Below are 20617 nucleotides of genomic sequence, written 5' to 3' on the forward strand. Positions count from 1 at the left end.
TATGGTTCCCACGCTAACTGCAAGAAAAATCCAAATACAAAATCATAACTTAAAAAAAAAAAAAAAAAATCAGAGAGCTGAGGTTGCACGGAAATCAACTGGCCTGAAATATAAGGAGGAAATAGGCACCCCCAAGGAGATAAGGGTCATGAGCACTGGTTTATACGGAGCAGAGCACTGGAGAGAAAGAGAGCTGCCACAGAAGTCGGTAGGAAGATTGCACAAAAACGTTTAAACAAATAGCTAAAGGCCAAATGTGAAGTAGCCTGAGACTGTAGAACTCTGAAGCTACAGATGCTCAGGGAGTTTGCAACCACCTGCAAGCTCTTTTCCAAGGACCTTATCAGAGGGTCACAAGAAAAACTGGGGATAGGACAGGGGATGGAAGAAAACTTCCCCTCAGTGGCATGGGTCTGGGAGAGGGGCACAGCTGCCACCGGGGAGAAGGCATAAAATCCTGTCTGGATCTTTTTCTCCTATTTCCCCTAAAAACAAAACAAAACAAAAGACTTAAGCCTCTTGGGGAAGTATGGGAAATCCTGTCACATCTGAAGCACAGGTGAAGACCCACTGCAGCTGGGGCAAGGGAACAGAAAAAAAATCCTGAGAGGAGTTGACAGGATGACTTAGGAAGCCCCATTGCTGAAAACCATGGACACAGGATAAGCCTAAGACCAGCCTGAAACTAAATTAGAACAATGGAAAAAGTCTCTTTTCTTTTCCCCTCCCTGCCCCTGGCACCAGATTAGCAAAAGTCAAGTGACAAATAACAGCAGTATATTACTGGGGGAGAGTTAAAATGAGGAGAAAGCCTCTTTGAGGCACAGGCACGCTAGGAAAGCCTGAAGTAGAGGGTGGAACATGAACACTGAGAAAAATCCTCTGATCATCAATACTCTACCAAAGACCAAGTAATGCTAGATGAATTTGAAGCTAATGGTGCCTGGAGGGTAAGCAAATACAGCTAAACTCCTGACAAAAATGACTTAATCCCCTACATTAAAGACCTAAAAAAATGAAGGTCTGTCCATTTCCAGACATAAATAGTATTTATCTCACTCTCTACTAATCTACACATAATATCTAGCTTTCAACAAAAAATTATGATACATGAAAGAGCAAGAAAATAACCCATTGATAAGGGATAAGGCAATCAAAAGAACCAGATTCAGATATGACTTGTATAATTACTAGACAGAGAATTTAAAATAACTATGATTAATATGTTAAAGGCTCTATTGGAAAAGATGAAAAACACAAGTAAACACAGATAATCTCACAGAAAAAAATGATACCAAAAGAATTAAATTTTAAAACACATATACAGACACAACACACATAATACAAAGATGAAGGAAAACTTCAAAGGGCTCATTAGTAGACTTGATATAGCTAATGCCAGGATTAGTAAACCCAGAGGTAGGTCAATAGAAATTTTCCAAACTGAACCCCACTCCACTCCCCAAAAAAATAAAAACGAGAAGAACAAAACACAGCAACACAGCATTCAAGAGCCATGAGACAATACCAAATGGATTAACATGTGTAACTGGAAGCCAGTAGAAGAGAGGCAGAAAGAGACAAAAGGAATACCTGAAAAGATAATGGCTAAGGATTTTCCAAGAACATGAAGGACATCAAAACACAGATACATGCTCAAAGAACCCCAAGTAGAATACAACACACACACACACGCGTGTGCCTGGCCATACTCAAACTTCGAAAATCAAAGATAAAATCTTGGAAGCAGGCAGAAAATAAAAGACTCACTATATATAGAGGACAAAAAATAAGAATGACATGAGACTTTTTATCAAAAACTATGCAAGCCAGAAAACAATGCAGAGATATTTATGAAGTGTGTCAACCTAGAATTCTGTATTCAGTGAAAATATCCTCCAAAAATCAAACATGAAACCAAAAGCTGGTTCTTTGAAAATATTAATAATACTGATAAACCACTAACCTATTAAAAAAAGAGAGAGAAAGAGAGAAAAACAAATTACTAATATCAGTAATGCAACAGGAAAAGTCACTTCAGACTTTTGGACTCTGAAGATATAAGAAGGAAAAAGTACAAAGAATTTTATACCTATACCTTTGACAACACTGATGAAATGGAAAAACTACTTGAAAGATACAAACTACAAAGCTCCCACTCAAAAATAAACAGATAACCTGAATAGTCTTATAGGTATTAAAGAAATTCAAAGAAAGAAAACTCCACGTCCAGATGACTTTTTTACTGATGAATTCTATTAAACAATTAAGTAGAAATAATACCAATTCTACACAAACTCTTCCAAAAAAAGTGAAGAGGGAATACTTCCCAACTCATTCTATGAGGTCAGACTTACCCTAATAGTAAAACCAGACCAACACATCACAAGAAAACTATAAACTAGTAATCCTCATAAACACAGACGCAAAAATCTTTAACAATATATTAGCTAATCAAATCTAGCAATATATAAAAAGGCAATATATCATGACCAAGTGGTGTTTACCTGCTGAATGCAAGAATGGCTTAACATTTGAAAGTCAACCAATACAATTCATTATATTAACAGTCTAAAGAAGAAATACCATGTGATTATCTCAATTGATGCAGAAAAGGCATTTGACAAAATCCAACTACCATTCATGATAAAAAGTCTCAGCAAACTAGAACTAGAACAGAACTTACTTAAACCAATGAAGTATCTACAAAAAACCTATATTAAATTACACTTAATAGTAAAAGACATTGTTTTCTTCCTAAAACCAGTAACATTAAGGCAGGGATGTCAAGTCACAGCATTCCTTTTTAACATCATACTAGAGGGCCTAACCAGTACAGTAAGACCAAAAAAGAAAAAAAAAATGCAAAAGAAAAGAAATAAAAAGTATATAGCTAAGAATAGACAAAATAAAACTTTCTATTTACAAGTGATATAATTGTCTACTTAGAAAATCCCAAGCGAAAAAATGAATGTAGCAAGGTCACAGGACACAAGGTCAATATACAAAATTCAACTGTATATCTATGTACAACAGGAAACTGATTCTTTTTTAAAAGCTACTATTACAATGGTAGAACACTTAGGTATAAATCTAACAAAATATGTGCAAAATACGTATGCTTAAAACTATGAAATGATGAAAGAAATCAAGAAACACCTAAATAAATGGAGAGTTATACCATGTTCATGTATCAGAAACTTCAATACGGTCAATATACTGTATCCTGCCAATAGATTCAATGCAATCTCAATCAAGATTCCAGGATATTTTGTTAAAGAAATAGACTAGTTGATTCTAAATATATGGAAAGATAAAGAATTTGAAATAGCCTGAATAATTCTGAAAAACAGCAACAACATTTGAGGGTTCACACTACCTTATTTCAAGATTTATTATAAAGCTACAGTAATCAAGACAAAAATGTATCAGCGAAAGCATAGAAACATAGGTTAATGGAACAGAAAATAGTCCAAAAATAAAACCACACCTACATAGCCAACTGATTATCAACAAAAACAGTACAAAGGCAATTTCAATATGGTGCAAAGGCAATTCAGTGGAGAAAGGATAGTCTCTTCAACAAATGGTGCAGGAACAATTGGAAATCCATATTCAAAACATGGATATTGATCTATACATTGCACCATATGCAAAATTCACTAAAAATGGATGGATCACAGACTAAAACAAAAACAACAACAACAACAACACAAACCCTACAAAACTTCTCAAAGAACACACAGGAAGAAATCTTTGTGACCTTGAGTTAAGAAAAGATTTCTTAGATACACCACCAAAATACAATCCATTAGAAATTTTTTTTGATATACTTGATTTCATAACAATTAAAACCTTTTGCTCTCATAGGAAAATGAAAACACAAGCCACAGAAAAGTAGTAAATACTTGGAAACATAACTGATAAAAGACTTATATTCAAAATACAAAAACAAGTCTCAAAACTTAATAAGAAAATAAGCAACCCAAGGAATATATATCCTCTCTGTTGTTCTTAAATTCATATTCTAATATCACTTATTCCCTTTTAATCATATTGTATTTATATAAAAAATATGAAAACTCAGTTTAAATCATTAATTGAAAGATTTTTTATGCAAACTAAACTTCCTTTAAAATATATAACTCTAAAAAGCAAGGTCAGTATTAGTTCATTATAACAGTAAAATGAACACTTTATTTAAATAAATAATACAACCTCACAAATAGATCAGTCATCCCTCCCCTCCATCCCTCTTAAATAAAAATGCCACAGGCTTCATCTGTTACTAATTATATTAAGTAATATTTTTCTTTCAAAAAAGCAACAGTACACACTGGTGGTTATGGCAAACTTAATAAAGTAACTCGGAGAGTTGTTTTTTTTTTAATTTGTATTTCCATTGCAGAGAATGGAATGTAAAACATGTAGCCCAATCAGATAGTTAAACACTAGACACAGACTTCTAATCATGTTTCTGGTTGATAAAAGCTCAATCCCCAAAGCTAAATTTAGTCATTGTCTCAACATGCAATACCCTCTTAATTTTATGTCTCGAAAATGGAATTTATAGTTAATTAGGATTTTCATTAAAAGTTCTCTACAAAGCGACAGTTTATCAAACTGACAAGCAAATTTATTTCAGCCTTTAAGTAATTATTTTTCAGTGTTTCTGAAAGCCAACATTTAAAAATTGCTTATACTTAATCTTGCTAAAAATCTTTTTTTTAAAAAACAACATAAAATAAAAACAAAAAGAAATTTTGTCTTGGAGGCAGAGAAAAGGAGTAGGAAGCTGAATCCTGGAGATATTTCCTTGAGCAAATTACTTAACCTCTCTAATCCTCTGTTCCTTCATCTGTAAAATTAGGAGTTAATCTACAAAATGTAAACATAGAGATAAGGTCCAGCTGAGCTCTAAAAATCCTAATTCTATACAACGCCCTTAAATAAAATGAATTCTTCTCCACAATAAAAGATGAAATTCATAACATCTACACTAAAACCCCTGCCAATCAAATTATTCTTATGACCTTGGATGAATTACCTTTCCTGAACCTGTTTTTCCTCCCCAATAAAAAATGAGGTTTGATGAGATAATTTATATTGTATCTTCTGAATCTATGATTTTACCAGAAAATAATTTTTAATTATGTACCTGAGATCAGTTTTGACAGAATAAACACATAAGAAGAGTATTATCTAAATACAAATCTAAGCAATGCACAGTAGACACATGCTTATGGCAAATCAATTTGAATTTTGCAAACCTAATAAAGGTGAACTTATTCTAAACACATAAATGGAAGAATATATTTCAACTTACAGCAAGGGGAAGCAACTACTTAGCCACACTCTAACTATACTCAGGAGTATATCTATCACCAGGTCATATTATTCTTGAATATAAGATTGATAAAAACAAAAAACATGTTTTTGATTAAGTAAATTCAATCTTAAAACAGTATCAGACACACGGTGATCATCAATAATCATCAAAACTAATGATGAAAATGACACATACTAAATATCCGTGGGTAAAATAAAATTTCATGTATTCCAAGTATCAGAATTCAAGGCACTTATTAAATCTAATTAATCAGTCTCAGGTTTTCAAAGAGCATGCCATGTTGTTCAATAAGCATAAGCTACTTCCTAGCTCATTAGATTTTAAAAGAAGGAAAAAGAACAGGTAGAACTACTATATATTTAGACTATCTGAAGGAGAATCCACTTATACCAATAATACACAGTCACATAATGACTTGTATTAGCATGCAGTTCTAAAATAGTTTCCAATGGAGTTAAAGCCAATGATCCAATAATTCCATTTCGAGAAATGTATCCTAAGAAAATAAACAGAAATATAGACAAAGATGCATGTACAAATGTGTCCAATGAAGTCTTATTTATAATAGCTAAAATTATGAACAACTTAAGTATCTGAAGGCAAGGTATGGTTAATGTATGATCTATTTAATATAACACTGTGCTTACAAAGACTTTTTAATGACATGGAAAAAAGCAGATATTTTTTATTCCATCTCTCTATATTTCTATATTATACATATTTTTCAGCTGGAGAAATAATATATGATCAATTTGTACTATTTCTCAAAGACAACTGCATCAACACAATATAAGATGGCAAATAGGAACCTACTGTAATGATTCAAACAAGAAATGAAGAGTGTATAAATAAAGAGGGCATGAAGTAACACAACGGCGCTGGGAATAGAAAGAACAGATAGCTTCAAGAGATACTTAAGCAGAATCAACAGGTTGCAGCTACCAATTGGAATAATAAATGAGAAACAGATTGGGCTAAACTGTAATTCCACACACTAATACCAGAAATGCAGGAAAAAAAAAAATACCTTAGGGGAAAATAATAAGGCCAGATGACTCTGAAACACGATCTAAAGTTAAAATTACTTTCTATATATTATGTTTAATATGGAAAGATTCATTCTGTACAATATATTAGGAAAATATTTTTATCCAGAAAACTTTAATTATCTGCATTATTAACTAATATGAAATATATTTCTTAATGAAGCCACTTAAGTGAGTTACTGCCATTGTAAAATTTTCATTCCGAATTATCTCAGTAGGGGGATAATGTGTTTACTTTTTATCAAAATATTCTAACTCAAAAATGGTGAACATGGGCTGTTTCAATGTAAGTTACCATATCATTTTTATTCTCCATAAAAATGCTGAGTTTCTTCAAAAATGACACAACTAGAATAAGCAGCTCAAAATTGTCCCGATCAAGAGCCTTCACCAGCATGTGAACTATGTTCTTGTTCCTCATCTTCAGCTCTGTACGTGTATCCTCAGCAAGATTCAGAAGCAAATAAAGAGCAACTAGAAAAGTAAAATAAATGAGAGTTAAATAACTGGCACATTGAATCAACAATTTAATAAATCATTTCTACCCATTAAAGTAACAGATGTAGAAGATAGTATATCATCTTGAAAATTTTAACTAGTTAATTTATTCATTAGAAAACTATTATTATTGATATATATGCCATATGAAACAAAACATATATATAAAATAATATTCTTATGATTCTGAGAAAGACGCAATAACCAAAATAAGACAATGATTCCTACCCTCTTGGAGCTAAGAGCGTAATTGTAATCAAATGTCAATTAAAGGTATATGTTAGCAAATAATAAAACAGGCAAACATGTAGAAAACAAGGTAAAATTTCAACAATTAGGGGCTGCTGTGTTAAAAAATGTAGAGTATAGCTAGAATTTAAGGATACTAAATTTAAGGATACTAAAACCTATTTTTCATATTCAAAATGAGTTTTTGGTAGTCACTACAGAAAATGGCCATATGAAATTCAGTAAAATAATTGTTACACTAACCAAAGTTGAGGCCACTGTATACTAGTTCTAAGTAAAATTTCTTTTAGATAATGGTAATAAAAATGCTTACATTCTCATAAGAAACTCATTTAATTGTTCCCTTTTGACAGTGAGAATTATGTAACAGATAATGTTTTCCATTTGGCCTTGACTGACAGTAAGCTTCAGAGTTAAACCTGAAAGTTTTCTGTCAGAATTACATAGAATATTATGGCCAACATAGTCTTTTTGCTCTCCTATTGTCTTGATTTTGCTCATTTTTTTAGTATTTCATTTTATGTACTCTTATAAACCATCTCTAAACCTTTATGAAAAAAATATATGCATACATATAAACTTTTATTTAACAAATATTTGAAATGGAAAAGCAATTCTCACTAATTAAGTACCTACTATATACCAGGCACTGTACTAGTTGATATATAAACAGTAACCCATTTTAATTTTAAGACAATTTTACAAGGCAAGAAATACTATAAAAATTTTTACATATGGGAACCCCAGATTCAGAGAAGTTAAATACCTTGCCCTAGCCACACAGCAAGAAAACCCACCAGAAACCAAAGCTCACACGTTTACACTATTGCACCATGCTGACTTTCCATGCAAGGCACTAATAAAAGGTTTTAAAGTTGTGTTGAAAAAGCATATAGTAGACTTCTTCTTGCAACCAAGATAGATGTAGTGGGTTGAACAGTGTTCTCCTCAAATTTCCATCCACCCAGAACCTGGGAATTTGAACTAATTTGGAAACAGGGTATTTGCAGATGTAACTAGTTAGGATGAGGTCATAACAGATTAAGGTAGACCTTGAAACCAATGACTGAGGTCCTCATAAGAAGAGAGGACATAACAGACAGATGCAGTGGGAAGAAGGCCATGTGAAGGTGTGGGCAGAGAATGAATAGATGCAGCCACAAGCCAAGAAACACCAAGGACTGCCAGAAGCCACCAAATGCTAGCAAGAGCCAAGGAAAGATTCTTCTCTAGAGTCTTCAGAGGCAGCATGGCCCTGCTGACATCTTGACTTTGGCTTTCTAGCCTCCAGAACTGTGAAATTTCTATTGTTTTAAATCCCCCAGTTTGCAGTACTTTGTTTTGGCAACTCTGGGAAATTAATACATTAGAGGCACAGGGACCAGATTGGAAACCCTCACCAGAAACAATAACAATAACAACAACAACAAAAAGACTAAAATAAGGGTTTTCAGGACACTGAACACCAGATAATGAAGGATAGTTATCCCTGAGAGATAAGAAACAAATGACCTAGCCCATGATTGCCCCAGAATACTGTCTTGAGAGATTCTAGGTCATGAAACAGATAAGGAAAAATCCCAGCAGAACCCCAAAGAATTCTTGAATGAAGAGATGGAACCAAGGGACCAGGGAAGCCAAGGTGGCTAGAGTTCACAGAAAAAAATACCAGAGAGGACAGAGCTGCAAAAAGAGAAGAGTTCCAGAGTTCTGCAGAGGTCTACTTTACATATTGAGCAGAGTACTGACTAGTCACATGTGTTACAAATCTGAGGCTGGGGGCAGAACAAAATGAAAGAATTAGAAGAAAAAATACATGACATGCACACAGAGCTGGAAATAATGCCTGTTTCTACCAGCTATACTGGAAACTTCATAATTAATGGGCCACTGGGTAGAGTTCTCACATGGGCCTTGCCTCAGTAGTATGGAATAATTAGTTTTAGACTAAATGCTGCTCATGTCCAAACTCACAAATCTTAAGAGCATGATCCAAAAGGATCAAACTGTTTCCAAGTAATTTAATTATGTCTCACAATAAAGCTCAGGAATAGAATATTTATAGGAATAAAATAATATCCATCACCTAACAATGAAAATTTCACATTGTCCTGCCTCCAATCAAAGATTATTAGCCATTCAAAAAAAGCAGGAAAACACAACCTGTAAGGAAAAGAAAAATCAGCTAACTGAAACTGTTCTAGAACTGACACCACAGTTAGAATGATCGAACATGAACATCAAAATAGTTATATAACTGTATTCCAAATTTTCTAAAAGTTAAGTAGAGACATGGAGGATACACAAAAGATTAAATCAAACATCTAGCAATGAAAACTACAATGCCTGACATTGTATACTAAATGGAATTAACGGCAGTTTAGAGACTGGAGAAGAAAAGATTAGTGAAATTGAAGACATAACTAGAAACTATCCACAATTAAACACACAAAGAAAAAAACAACAACAGCAAAAATGTAAAGAGTATCAGTAAACTATGGAAAAAACGTCAAGTGACCTAATATACCTGTAATTGGAGTCCCTGAAGAAATAATAATTGATAATTTTCCAAATTTGATAAAAAATATAAATCCACAATCCCAATAAGGTCAGTGAAATCCAAGAACAAGAAACACGAAGAAAGCTACACCAAAGCACAATATAATCAAACTGGTCAAAACAAATGATGAAGAGACCATTTTAAAGCAGCCAGAGGGAAAAAACCTCATATACAGATGAAGAAAAGATAAGGATGACAGCACACTTCTCATCAGAAACAATGCAAGCATGTCAACAGTGTAACAGTATGTTTAGCAAATAGAAATAAGTTGTCAACCTAGAATTATAAACCAGTAAAAATATTTCAAAAAAGAAAAAAAAAACAAAGAATTTCTCAGATGTAAAAAGATAAAATAATTCATCCTTAGTAAATCTATCCTGTGAGAAATATACAAGGAAATCTTTCAGACAGAAAGAAAATGACAGAAACATGATCTACACAAAAAATAGTAGAATCGGTGGAAATAGTAACTATATAAGTAAATATATAAGGTTATTTTCTTAATATTTAAACATCTTTAAAGTAAAATTGACTGTTTATACAAAAATAATAATGTATCATAGGGTTTATAACAGATATATATATATATATATATATATATATATATAAACCTCATGGTAACCACAAACCAAAAATCTTATAATAGATACACACACAAAAAAGACAAAGGAATCCAAACATAACACACAAGGTAGACATCAAATCACAAGGGAAGAGAGCAAAAGAAAGGACCATAAAAGGACTATTAAAAAAAAAACCCCAAAACAATGAACAAAATGGCAAAAAGTACATACCTACCAATAATTACTTTAAGTGTAAATGGACTAAAAGCTCCAATCAAGACATAGAGTGGCTGACTGGATACAAAAATAAGACCCATGCGTATGGTGCCTGTAAGAGAATCACTTCAGATCTAAAGCCACAAACTGACTGAAAATGAGAGGATGTTAAAAGGTATTCCATGCAAATGGAAACAAAAAGAAAAATGGGGTAGCAATACTTATATCAGACAAATAGACTTTAAACCAAAGACTGTAACTAGAGACAAAGAAGGACATTACATAATGATAAAGGGATCACTCCAAAAAGAAAATACAACAATTTTAAATATATATGCACGTGGAAACACAAAGACCCTGAACAGCCAAAACAATATCTCCAGCTTTGTTCTTTACAAAGAACAAAGCTGGAGATATCACGCGCTCTGATATCAAACTATACTACAAAGCCACAGTAATCAAAACAGTATGGTATGGCACAAAAGCAGACACATAGCAATGGAACAGAATAGAGACTGCAGGAATAAACTCACACTTACATGGTCAATCTACAACAATGGAGGAAAGAATATACAATGGCTAAAAGACAGCTTCTTCAATAAACAGTGTTGGGAAAATTAAACAGCTACACGCAAAAGAATGAAGCTGGAATACTTTTTCACATCATATACAAAAATAAACTCAGAGAGAGGAGAAGATGGCGGAAGAGTAAGACGCGGAGATCACCTTCCTCCCCACAGATACATCAGAAATACATCTACACGTGGAACTGCTCCTATAGAACACCCACTGAATGCTGGCAGAAGACGTCAGACCTCCCAAAAGGCAAGAAACTCCCCATTGTACCTGGGTAGGGCAAAAGAAAAAAGAAACAACAGAGACAAAAGAATAGGGGCGGGGCGACGGAGGCGAGCCCAGCTGGACCAGATTGATATATCCTTGTTGGTGGTTCTCAAAGATGAGGCCTGGCTTCTGGGAGGAGGAGGCAAGATGGCAGAGGAGTAAGATACGGAGATCACCTTCCTTCTCACAGATACAGTAGAAATACATCTACACGTGGAACTGCTCCTACAGAACACACACTGAACGCTGGCAGAAGATGTCAGACCTCCCAAAAGGCAAGAAAATCCCCACGTACTTGGGTAGGGCAAAAGAAAAAAGAAATAACAGAGACAAAAGAATAGGGACGGGACCTGCACCAGTGGGAGGGAGCTGTGAAGGAGGAAAGGTTTCCACGCACTAGGAAGCCCCTTCGAGGGCAGAGACTGCGGGTGGCAGAGGGGGGAAGCTTCAGAGCCACGGAGGAGAGCGCAGCCACAGGGGTGCGGAGGGCAAAGCGGAGAGATTCCCGCACGGAGGATCGGTGCCGACCAGCACTCACCAGCCCGAGACGCTTGTCTGCTCACCCGCCGGGGCGGGCGGGGCTGGGAGCTGAGGCTCGGGCTTCGGTGCTAGCCGGGAGGGAGTCCGGGAAAAAGTCTGCAGCTGCCGAAGAGGCAAGAGACTTTTTCTTGCCTCTTTGTTTCGCGGCGTGCAAGGAGAGGGGATTCAGAGCGCCGCCTAAACGAGCTCCAGAGACGGGCGCGAGCCGCGGCTATCAGCACGGATCCCACAGCAACAGGGGCACAAGGGGAAAAACGGAGAGATTCCCGCACGGAGGCTCGGCGCCGAGCAGCACTCACCAGCCCAAGAGGCTTGTCTGCTCAGCCGCAGGGGCGGGCGGGGACTGGGAGCAGAGGCTCAGGCTTCGGTGCTAACCGGGAGGGAATCCGGGAAAAAGTCTGCTGCTGCCGAAGAGGCAAGAGACTTTTTCTTGCCTCTTTGTTTCGCGGCGCGCAAGGAGAGGGGATTCAGAGCCCGCCTAAACGAACTCCAGAGACGGGCACGAGCCGCGGCTATCAGCGCGGACCCCAGAGACGGGCGTGAGACGCTAGGGCTGCAGCTGCCACCACCAAGAAGCCTGTGTGTGAGCACAGGTCACTCTCCACACCGCCCCTCCCGGGAGCCGGTGCAGCCCGCCACTGCCAGGGTCCCGTGATCCGGGGACAACTTCCCCGGGAGAACACACGGCGCGCCTCAGGCTGCTGCAAAGCCGCGCCGGCCTCTGCCGCCGCAGGCTCACCCCGCATCTGTACCCCTTCCTCCCACCGTCCTGAGTGAGCCAGAGCGCCCGAAGCAGCTGCTCTTTTAACCCCGTTCTGTCTGGGCAGGGAACAGACGCACTCAGGAGACCTACATGCAGAGGCGGGTCCAAATCCAAAGCTGAACACCGGGACCCGTATGAACAAAGAAGAGAAAGGGAAATCTCTCCCAGCAGCCTCAGAAGCAGCGGAGTAAAGCTCCACAAACAACTTGATGTGCCTGCATCTGTTGAATACCTGAATAGACAACGAATCATCCCAAATTCAGGAGGTGGACTTTGGGAGCAGGATATATTAATTTTTCCCCTTTTCCTTTTTTTGTGAGTGTATATGTGTATGCTTCTGGGTGAGATTTTGTCTGTACAGCTTTGCTTTCACCATTAGTCCTAGGGTTAGGTCCGTCCGTTTTTTTTGTTTGTTTTTTGTTTTTTTTCTCTTTCTTTACTTAAAAAAATTTTTTTTCCTAATAAATGTTTTCTTAATAATTTTTTCCTTATTTCCTATTTTTAGAAATTAAAAAAAATTTTTTAGTAAGTTTTTTCTATATTTTTTATTTTTAAAAATTAAAATTTTTTTCTTAATAAATTTTTTCTTACTTTTTATTATAAAAAATTAATAAATCTATTTTTAAAAATTAAAAAACAATTTTTTTCTTAATAAATTTATTCTTAATTTTTTTTCTTATTTTTTATTATAATAGTTTTATTTTATTTTACTTTATCCTCTTTCTTTCTTTCTTTCTATTTTTTTCTCCCTTTTATTCTGAGCCGTGTGGATGAAAGGCTCTTGGTGCTCCAGCCAGGCATCAGGACTGTGCCTCTGAGGTGGGAGAGCCAACTTCAGAACACTGGTCCACAGGAGACCTTCCAGCTCCACATAATACCAAATGGCAAAAATCTCTCAGAGATCTCCATCTCAACATGAAGACCCAGCTTCATTCAACGACCAGCAAGCTACAGTGCTGGACACCCTATGCCAAACAACTAGCAAGACAGGAACACAGCCCCATCCATTAGCAGAGACGCTGCCTAAAATCATAATAAGGCCACAGACACCCCAAAACACACCACCAGACGTGGACGTGCCCACCAGAAAGACAAGATCCAACCTCATCCACCAGAACACAGGCACTAGTCCCCTCCACCAGGAAGCCTACACAACCCAGTGAACCAACCTTAGCCACTGGGGACAGATACCAAAAACAACGGGAACTACGAACCTGCAGCCTGTGAAAAGGAGACCCCAAACACAGTAAGATAAGCAAAATGAGACGACAGAAAAACACACAGCAGATGAAGGAGCAGGGTCAAAACACACCAGACTTAACAAATGAAGAGGAAATAGGTAGTCTACCTGAAAAAGAATTCAGAATAATGATAGTAAGGATGATCCAAAATCTGGGAAATAGAATAGACAAAATGCAAGAAACATATAACAAGGACGTAGAAGAACTAAAGAGGAACCAAGCAATGATGAAAAACACAATAAATGAAATTTAAAATACTCTAGACGGGATCAATAGCAGAATAACTGAGGCAGAAGAACGGATAAGTGACCTGGAAGATAAAATAGTGGAAATAACTACTGCAGAGCAGAATAAAGAAAAAAGAATGAAAAGAACTGAGGACAGTCTCAGAGACCACTGGGACAACACTAAATGCACCAACATTCGAATTATAGGGGTCCCAGAAGAAGAAGAGAAAAAGAAAGGGACTGAGAAAATATTTGAAGAGATTATAGTTGAAAACTTCCCTAATATGGGAAAGGAAATAGTTAATCAAGTCCTGGAAGCACAGAGAGTCCCATACAGGATAAATCCAAGGAGAAACACGCCAAGACACATATTAATCAAACTATCCAAAATTAAATATAAGGAAAACATATTAAAAGCAGCAAGGGAAAAACAACAAATAACACACAAGGGAATCCCCATAAGGTTAACAGCTGATCTTTCAGCAGAAACTCTGCAAGCCAGAAGGGAGTGGCAGGATATACTTAAAGTGATGAAGGAGAAAAACCTACAACCAAGATTACTCTACCCAGGAAGGATCTCATTCAGATGTGATGGAGAAATTAAAACCTTTACACACAAGCAAAAGCTGAGAGAGTTCAGCACCACCAAACCAGCTTTACAACAAATGCTAAAGGAACTTCTCTAGGCAAGAAACACAAGAGAAGGAAAACACCTACAGTAACAAACCCAAAATATTTAAGAAAATGGGAATAGGAACATACATATCGATAATTACCTTAAATGTAAATGGATTAAATGCTCCCACCAAAAGACACAGACTGGTTGAATGGATACAAAAACAAGACCCATATATATGCTGTCTACAAGAGACCCACTTCAGACCTAGAGACACATACAGACTGAAAGTGAGGGGATGGAAAAAGATATTCCATGCAAATGGAAATCAAAAGAAAGCTGGAGTACCAATTCTCATATCAGACAAAATAGACTTTAAAATAAAGACTATTACAAGAGACAAAGAAGGACACTATATAATGATCAAGGGATCGATCCAAGAGGAAGGTATAACAATTGTAAATATTTATGCACCCAACATAGGAGTACCTCAATACATAAGGCAAATACTAACAGCCATAAAAGGGGAAATCGACAGCAACACAATCATAGTAGGGGACTTTAACACCCCACTTTCACCAATGGACAGATCATCCAAAATGAAAATAAATAAGGAAACACAAGCTTTAAATGATACATTAAACAAGATGGACTTAATTGATATTTATAGGACATTCCACCCAAAAACAACAGAATACACATTTTTCTCAAGTGCTCATGGAACATTCTCCAGGATAGATCATATCTTGGGTCACAAATCAAACCTTGGTAAATTTAAGAAAATTGAAATTGTATCAAGTATCTTTTCCGACCACAACACTATGAGACTAGATATCAATTACAGGAAAAGATCTGTAAAAAGTACAAACACATGGAGGTTACACAATACACTACTTAATAACGAAGTGATCACTGACGAAATCAAAGGGGAAATCAAAAAATACCTAGAAACAAATGACAATGGAGACACGACGACCCAAAACCTATGGGATGCAGCAAAAGCAGTTCTAAGAGGGAAGTTTATAGCAATACAAGCCTACATCAAGAAACAGGAAACATCTCGAATAAACAACCTAACCTTGCACCTAAAGCAATTAGAGAAAGAAGAGCAAAAAAACCCCAAAGCTAACAGAAGGAAAGAAATCATAAAGATCAGATCAGAAATAAATGAAAAAGAAATGAAGGAAACAATAGCAAAAATCAATGAAACTAAAAGTTGGTTCTTCGAGAAGATAAACAAAATTGATAAACCATTAGCCAGACTCATCAAGAGAAAAAGGGAGAAGACTCAAGTCAATAGAATTAGAAATGAAAAAGGAGAAGTAACCACTGACACTGCAGAAACACAAACGATCATGAGAGATTATTACAAGCAACTCTATGCCAATAAAATGGACAACCTGGAAGAAATGGACAGATTCTTAGAAATGCACAACCTGCCAAGACTGAACCAGGAAGAAATAGAAAATATGAACAGACCAATCACAAGCACTGAAATTGAAACTGTGATTAAAAATCTTCCAACAGGGGAGGAGAGAAGATGGCGGAAGAGTAAGACGCGGAGATCACCTTCCTTCCCACAGATACAGTAGAAATACATCTACACGTGGAACTGCTCCTACAGAACACCCACTGAACGCTGGCAGAAAACGTCAGACCTCCCAAAAGGCAAGAAACTCCCCCCGTACTTGGGTAGGGCAAAAGAAAAAAGAAATAACAGAGACAAAGGAATAGGGACGGCACCTTCACCAGTGGGAGGGAGCTGTGAAGGAGGAAAGATTTCCACGCACTAGGAAGCCCCTTCGCGGGCGGAGACTGCGGGTGGCAGAGGGGGGAAGCTTCGGAGCCACGGAGGAGAGTGCAGCCACAGGGGTGCGGAGGGCACAGCGGAGAGACTCCCGCACAGAGGCTCAGCGCCGAGCAGCACTCACCAGCCAGAGAGGCTTGTCTGCTCACCCGCCGGGGTGGGCGGGGCCTGGGAGCTGAGGCTCGGGCTTCATTCGGATAGCAGGGAGAGGACTGGGGTTGATGGCGTGAACACTGCCTGAAGGGGTTAGTGCACCACAGCTAGCCGGGAGGGAGTCCGGGAAAAAGTCTGCAGCTTCCGAAGAGGCAAGAGACTTTTTCTTCCCTCTTTGTTTCCTAGTGCGCGAGGAGAGCGGATTCAGAGCGCCGCCTAAACGAACTTCAGAGACGGGCGCAAGCCGCGGCTATCAGCGCGGACCCCACAGCAACAGGGGCGCAGAGGAAAAAGTGGAGAGATTCCCGCACAGAGGATCGGCGCCGAGCAGCACTCAGCAGCCCAAGAGGCTTGTCTGCTCAGCCACCGGGGGGGGGGGGGGCGGGGGCTGGGAGCCGAGGCTCGGGCTTCGGTCGGATCGCAGGGAGAGGACTGGGGTTGGCGGCGTGAACACAGCCTGAAGGGGTTAGCGCACCACAGCTGGCTGGGAGGGAGACCGGGAAAAAGTCTGCAGCTGCCGAAGAGGCAAGAGACTTTTTCTTGCCTCTTTGTTTCGCGGCACGCAAGGAGAGGGGATTTAGAGCGCTGCCTAAACGAACTCCAGAGCCTGGCGCAAGCCGCGGCTATCAGCGCGGACCCCAGAGACGGGCGTGAGATGCTGGGGCTGCTGCTGCCGCCTCCAAAAATCCTGTGTGCGAGCACAGGTCACTCTCCACACCGCCCCTCCCGGGAGCCTGTGCCGCCCGCCACTGCCAGGGTCCCGTGATCCAGGGAAAACTTCCCTGGGAGAACGCACTGCGCGCCTCAGGCTGGTGCAACGTCACACCGGCCTCTGACGCCGCAGGCTCGCCCCACCTCCTCTGTACCCCTCCCTCCCTGCGGCCTAGGTGAGCCAGATCCCCCGAAGCAGCTGCTCCTTTAACCCCGTCCTGTCTGGGCGGGGAACAGACACCCTCAGGCGACCTACATGCAGAGGCGGGTCGAAATCCAAAGCTGAACCCCGGGAGCTGTGCGAACAGAGAAGAGAAGGGGAAATCTCTCCCAGCAGCCTCAGAAGCAGCGGATTAAAACTCCACAAACAACTTGATGTGATGCATCTGTTGAATACCTGAATAGACAACGAATCATCCCAAATTCAGGAGGTGGACTTTGGGAGCAGGATATATTAATTTTTCCCCTTTTCCTTTTTTTGTGAGTGTATATGTGTATGCTTCTGGGTGAGATTCTGTCTGTACAGCTTTGCTTTAAAATAGCTTTATTTTACTTCACTATATAATAGCCTCTTTCTTTCTTTCTTTCTATTTTTTCTCCCTTTTACTCTGAGCCGTGTGGACGAAAGGCTCTTGGTGCTCCAGCCAGGCATCAGGGCCGTACCTCCGAGGTGGGAGAGCCAACTTCAGGACACTGGTCCACAAGAGACCTCCCAGCTCCACGTAATACCAAACGACAAAAATCTCTCAGAGATCTCCATCTCAACATCAAGACCCAGCATCACTCAATGACCAGCAAGCTACAGTGCTGAACACCCTATGCCAAACAACTAGCAAGACAGGAACACAGCCCCATCCATTAGCAGAGAGGCTGCCTAAAATCATAATAAGGCCACAGACACCCCAAAATACACCACCAGACGTGGACGTGCCCACCAGAAAGACAAGATCCAGCCTTATCCACCAGAACTCAGGCACTAGTTCCCTCCACCAGGAAGCCTACACAACCCAGTGAACCAACCTTAGCCACTGGGGACAGATACCAAAAACAACGGGAACTACGAACCTGCAGCCTGTGAAAAGGAGACCCCAAACACAGTAAGATAAGCAAAATGAGACGACAGAAAAACACACAGCAGATGAAGGAGCAGGGTCAAAACACACCAGACTTAACAAATGAAGAGGAAATAGGTAGTCTACCTGAAAAAGAATTCAGAATAATGATAGTAAGGATGATCCAAAATCTGGGAAATAGAATAGACAAAATGCAAGAAACATATAACAAGGACGTAGAAGAACTAAAGAGGAACCAAGCAACGATGAAAAACACAATAAATGAAATTAAAAATACTCTAGATGGGATCAATAGCAGAATAACTGAGGCAGAAGAAAGGATAAGTGACCTGGAAGATAAAATGGTGGAAATAACTACTGCAGAGCAGGATAAAGAAAAAATAATGAAAAGAACTGAGGACAGTCTCAGAGACCTCTGGGACAACGTTAAACGCACCAACATTCGAATTATAGGGGTCCCAGAAGAAGAAGAGAGAAAGAAAGGGACTGAGAAAATATTTGAAGAGATTATAGTTGAAAACTTCCCTAATATGGGAAAGGAAATAGTTAATCAAGTCCTGGAAGTAGAGAGAGTCCCATACAGGATAAATCCAAGGAGAAACACGCCAAGACACATATTAATCAAACTATCCAAAATTAAATATAAGGAAAACATATTAAAAGCAGCAAGGGAAAAACAACAAATAACACACAAGGGAATCCCCATAAGGTTAACAGCTGATCTTTCAGCAGAAACTCTGCAAGCCAGAAGGGAGTGGCAGGATATACTTAAAGTGATGAAGGAGAAAAACCTACAACCAAGATTACTCTACCCAGGAAGGATCTCATTCAGATGTGATGGAGAAATTAAAACCTTTACACACAAGCAAAAGCTGAGAGAATTCAGCACCACCAAACCAGCTTTACAACAAATGCTAAAGGAACTTCTCTAGGCAAGAAACACAAGAGAAGGAAAACACCTACAATAACAAACCCAAAACATTTAAGAAAATGGGAATAGGAACATACATATCGATAATTACCTTGAATGTAAATGGATTAAATGCTCCCACCAAAAGACACAGACTGGCTGAATGGATACAAAATCAAGACCCATATATATGCTGTCTACAAGAGACCCACTTCAGACCTAGAGACACATACAGACTGAAAGTGAGGGGATGGAAAAAGATATTCCATGCAAATGGAAATCAAAAGAAAGCTGGAGTACCAATTCTCATATCAGACAAAATAGACTTTAAAATAAAGACTATTACAAGAGACAAAGAAGGACACTATATAATGATCAAGGGATCGATCCAAGAGGAAGGTATAACAATTGTAAATATTTATGCACCCAACATAGGAGCACCTCAATACATAAGGCAAATACTAACAGCCATAAAAGGGGAAATCGACAGCAACACAATCATAGTAGGGGACTTTAACACCCCACTTTCACCAATGGACAGATCATCCAAAATGAAAGTAAATAAGGAAACACAAGCTTTAAATGATACATTAAACAAGATGGACTTAATTGATATTTATAGGACATTCCACCCAAAAACAACAGAATACACATTTTTCTCAAGTGCTCATGGAACATTCTCCAGGATAGATCATATCTTGGGTCACAAATCAAGCCTTGGTAAATTTAAGAAAACTGAAATCATATCAAGTATCTTTTCCGACCACAACGCTATAAGACTAGATATCAATTACAGGAAAAGATCTGTAAAAAATACAAACACATGGAGGCTACACAATACACTACTTAATAACGAAGTGATCACTGACGAAATCAAAGGGGAAATCAAAAAATACCTAGAAACAAATGACAATGGAGATACGACGACCCAAAACCTATGGGACGCAGCAAAAGCAGTGCTAAGAGGGAAGTTTATAGCAATACAAGCCTACATCAAGAAACAGGAAACATCTCGAATAAACAACCTAACCTTGCACCTAAAGCAATTAGAGAAAGAAGAAGTAAAAAACCCCGAAGCCAGCAGAAGGAAAGAAATTATAAAGATCAGGTCAGAAATAAATGAAAAAGAAATGAAGGAAACAATAGCAAAAATCAATGACACTAAAAGCTGGTTCTTCGAGAAGATAAACAAAATTGATAAACCATTAGCCAGACTCATCAAGAGACAAAGGGAGAAGACTCAAATCAATA

General features: G+C 38.4%; 1 protein-coding gene across 2 annotated transcripts in view; it reads right to left on the reverse strand.

The window, feature by feature from the left end:
- The window catches only part of KIFAP3 (kinesin associated protein 3), a 167503-nt gene that overhangs the window by 99142 nt on the left and 47744 nt on the right, over window positions 1-20617 (reverse strand). For both annotated transcript variants that reach the window (XM_068541225.1, XM_068541224.1), the window contains exon 9: window positions 6692-6870. In XM_068541225.1, coding sequence (XP_068397326.1) covers window positions 6692-6870 — 179 coding nt within the window. The remainder of the gene's footprint in view (window positions 1-6691; window positions 6871-20617) is intronic.

The sequence above is a fragment of the Eschrichtius robustus genome, chromosome 3 (assembly GCF_028021215.1).
Source record: "Eschrichtius robustus isolate mEscRob2 chromosome 3, mEscRob2.pri, whole genome shotgun sequence".
In the NCBI taxonomy this organism is placed as follows: Eukaryota; Metazoa; Chordata; class Mammalia; order Artiodactyla; family Eschrichtiidae; genus Eschrichtius; species Eschrichtius robustus.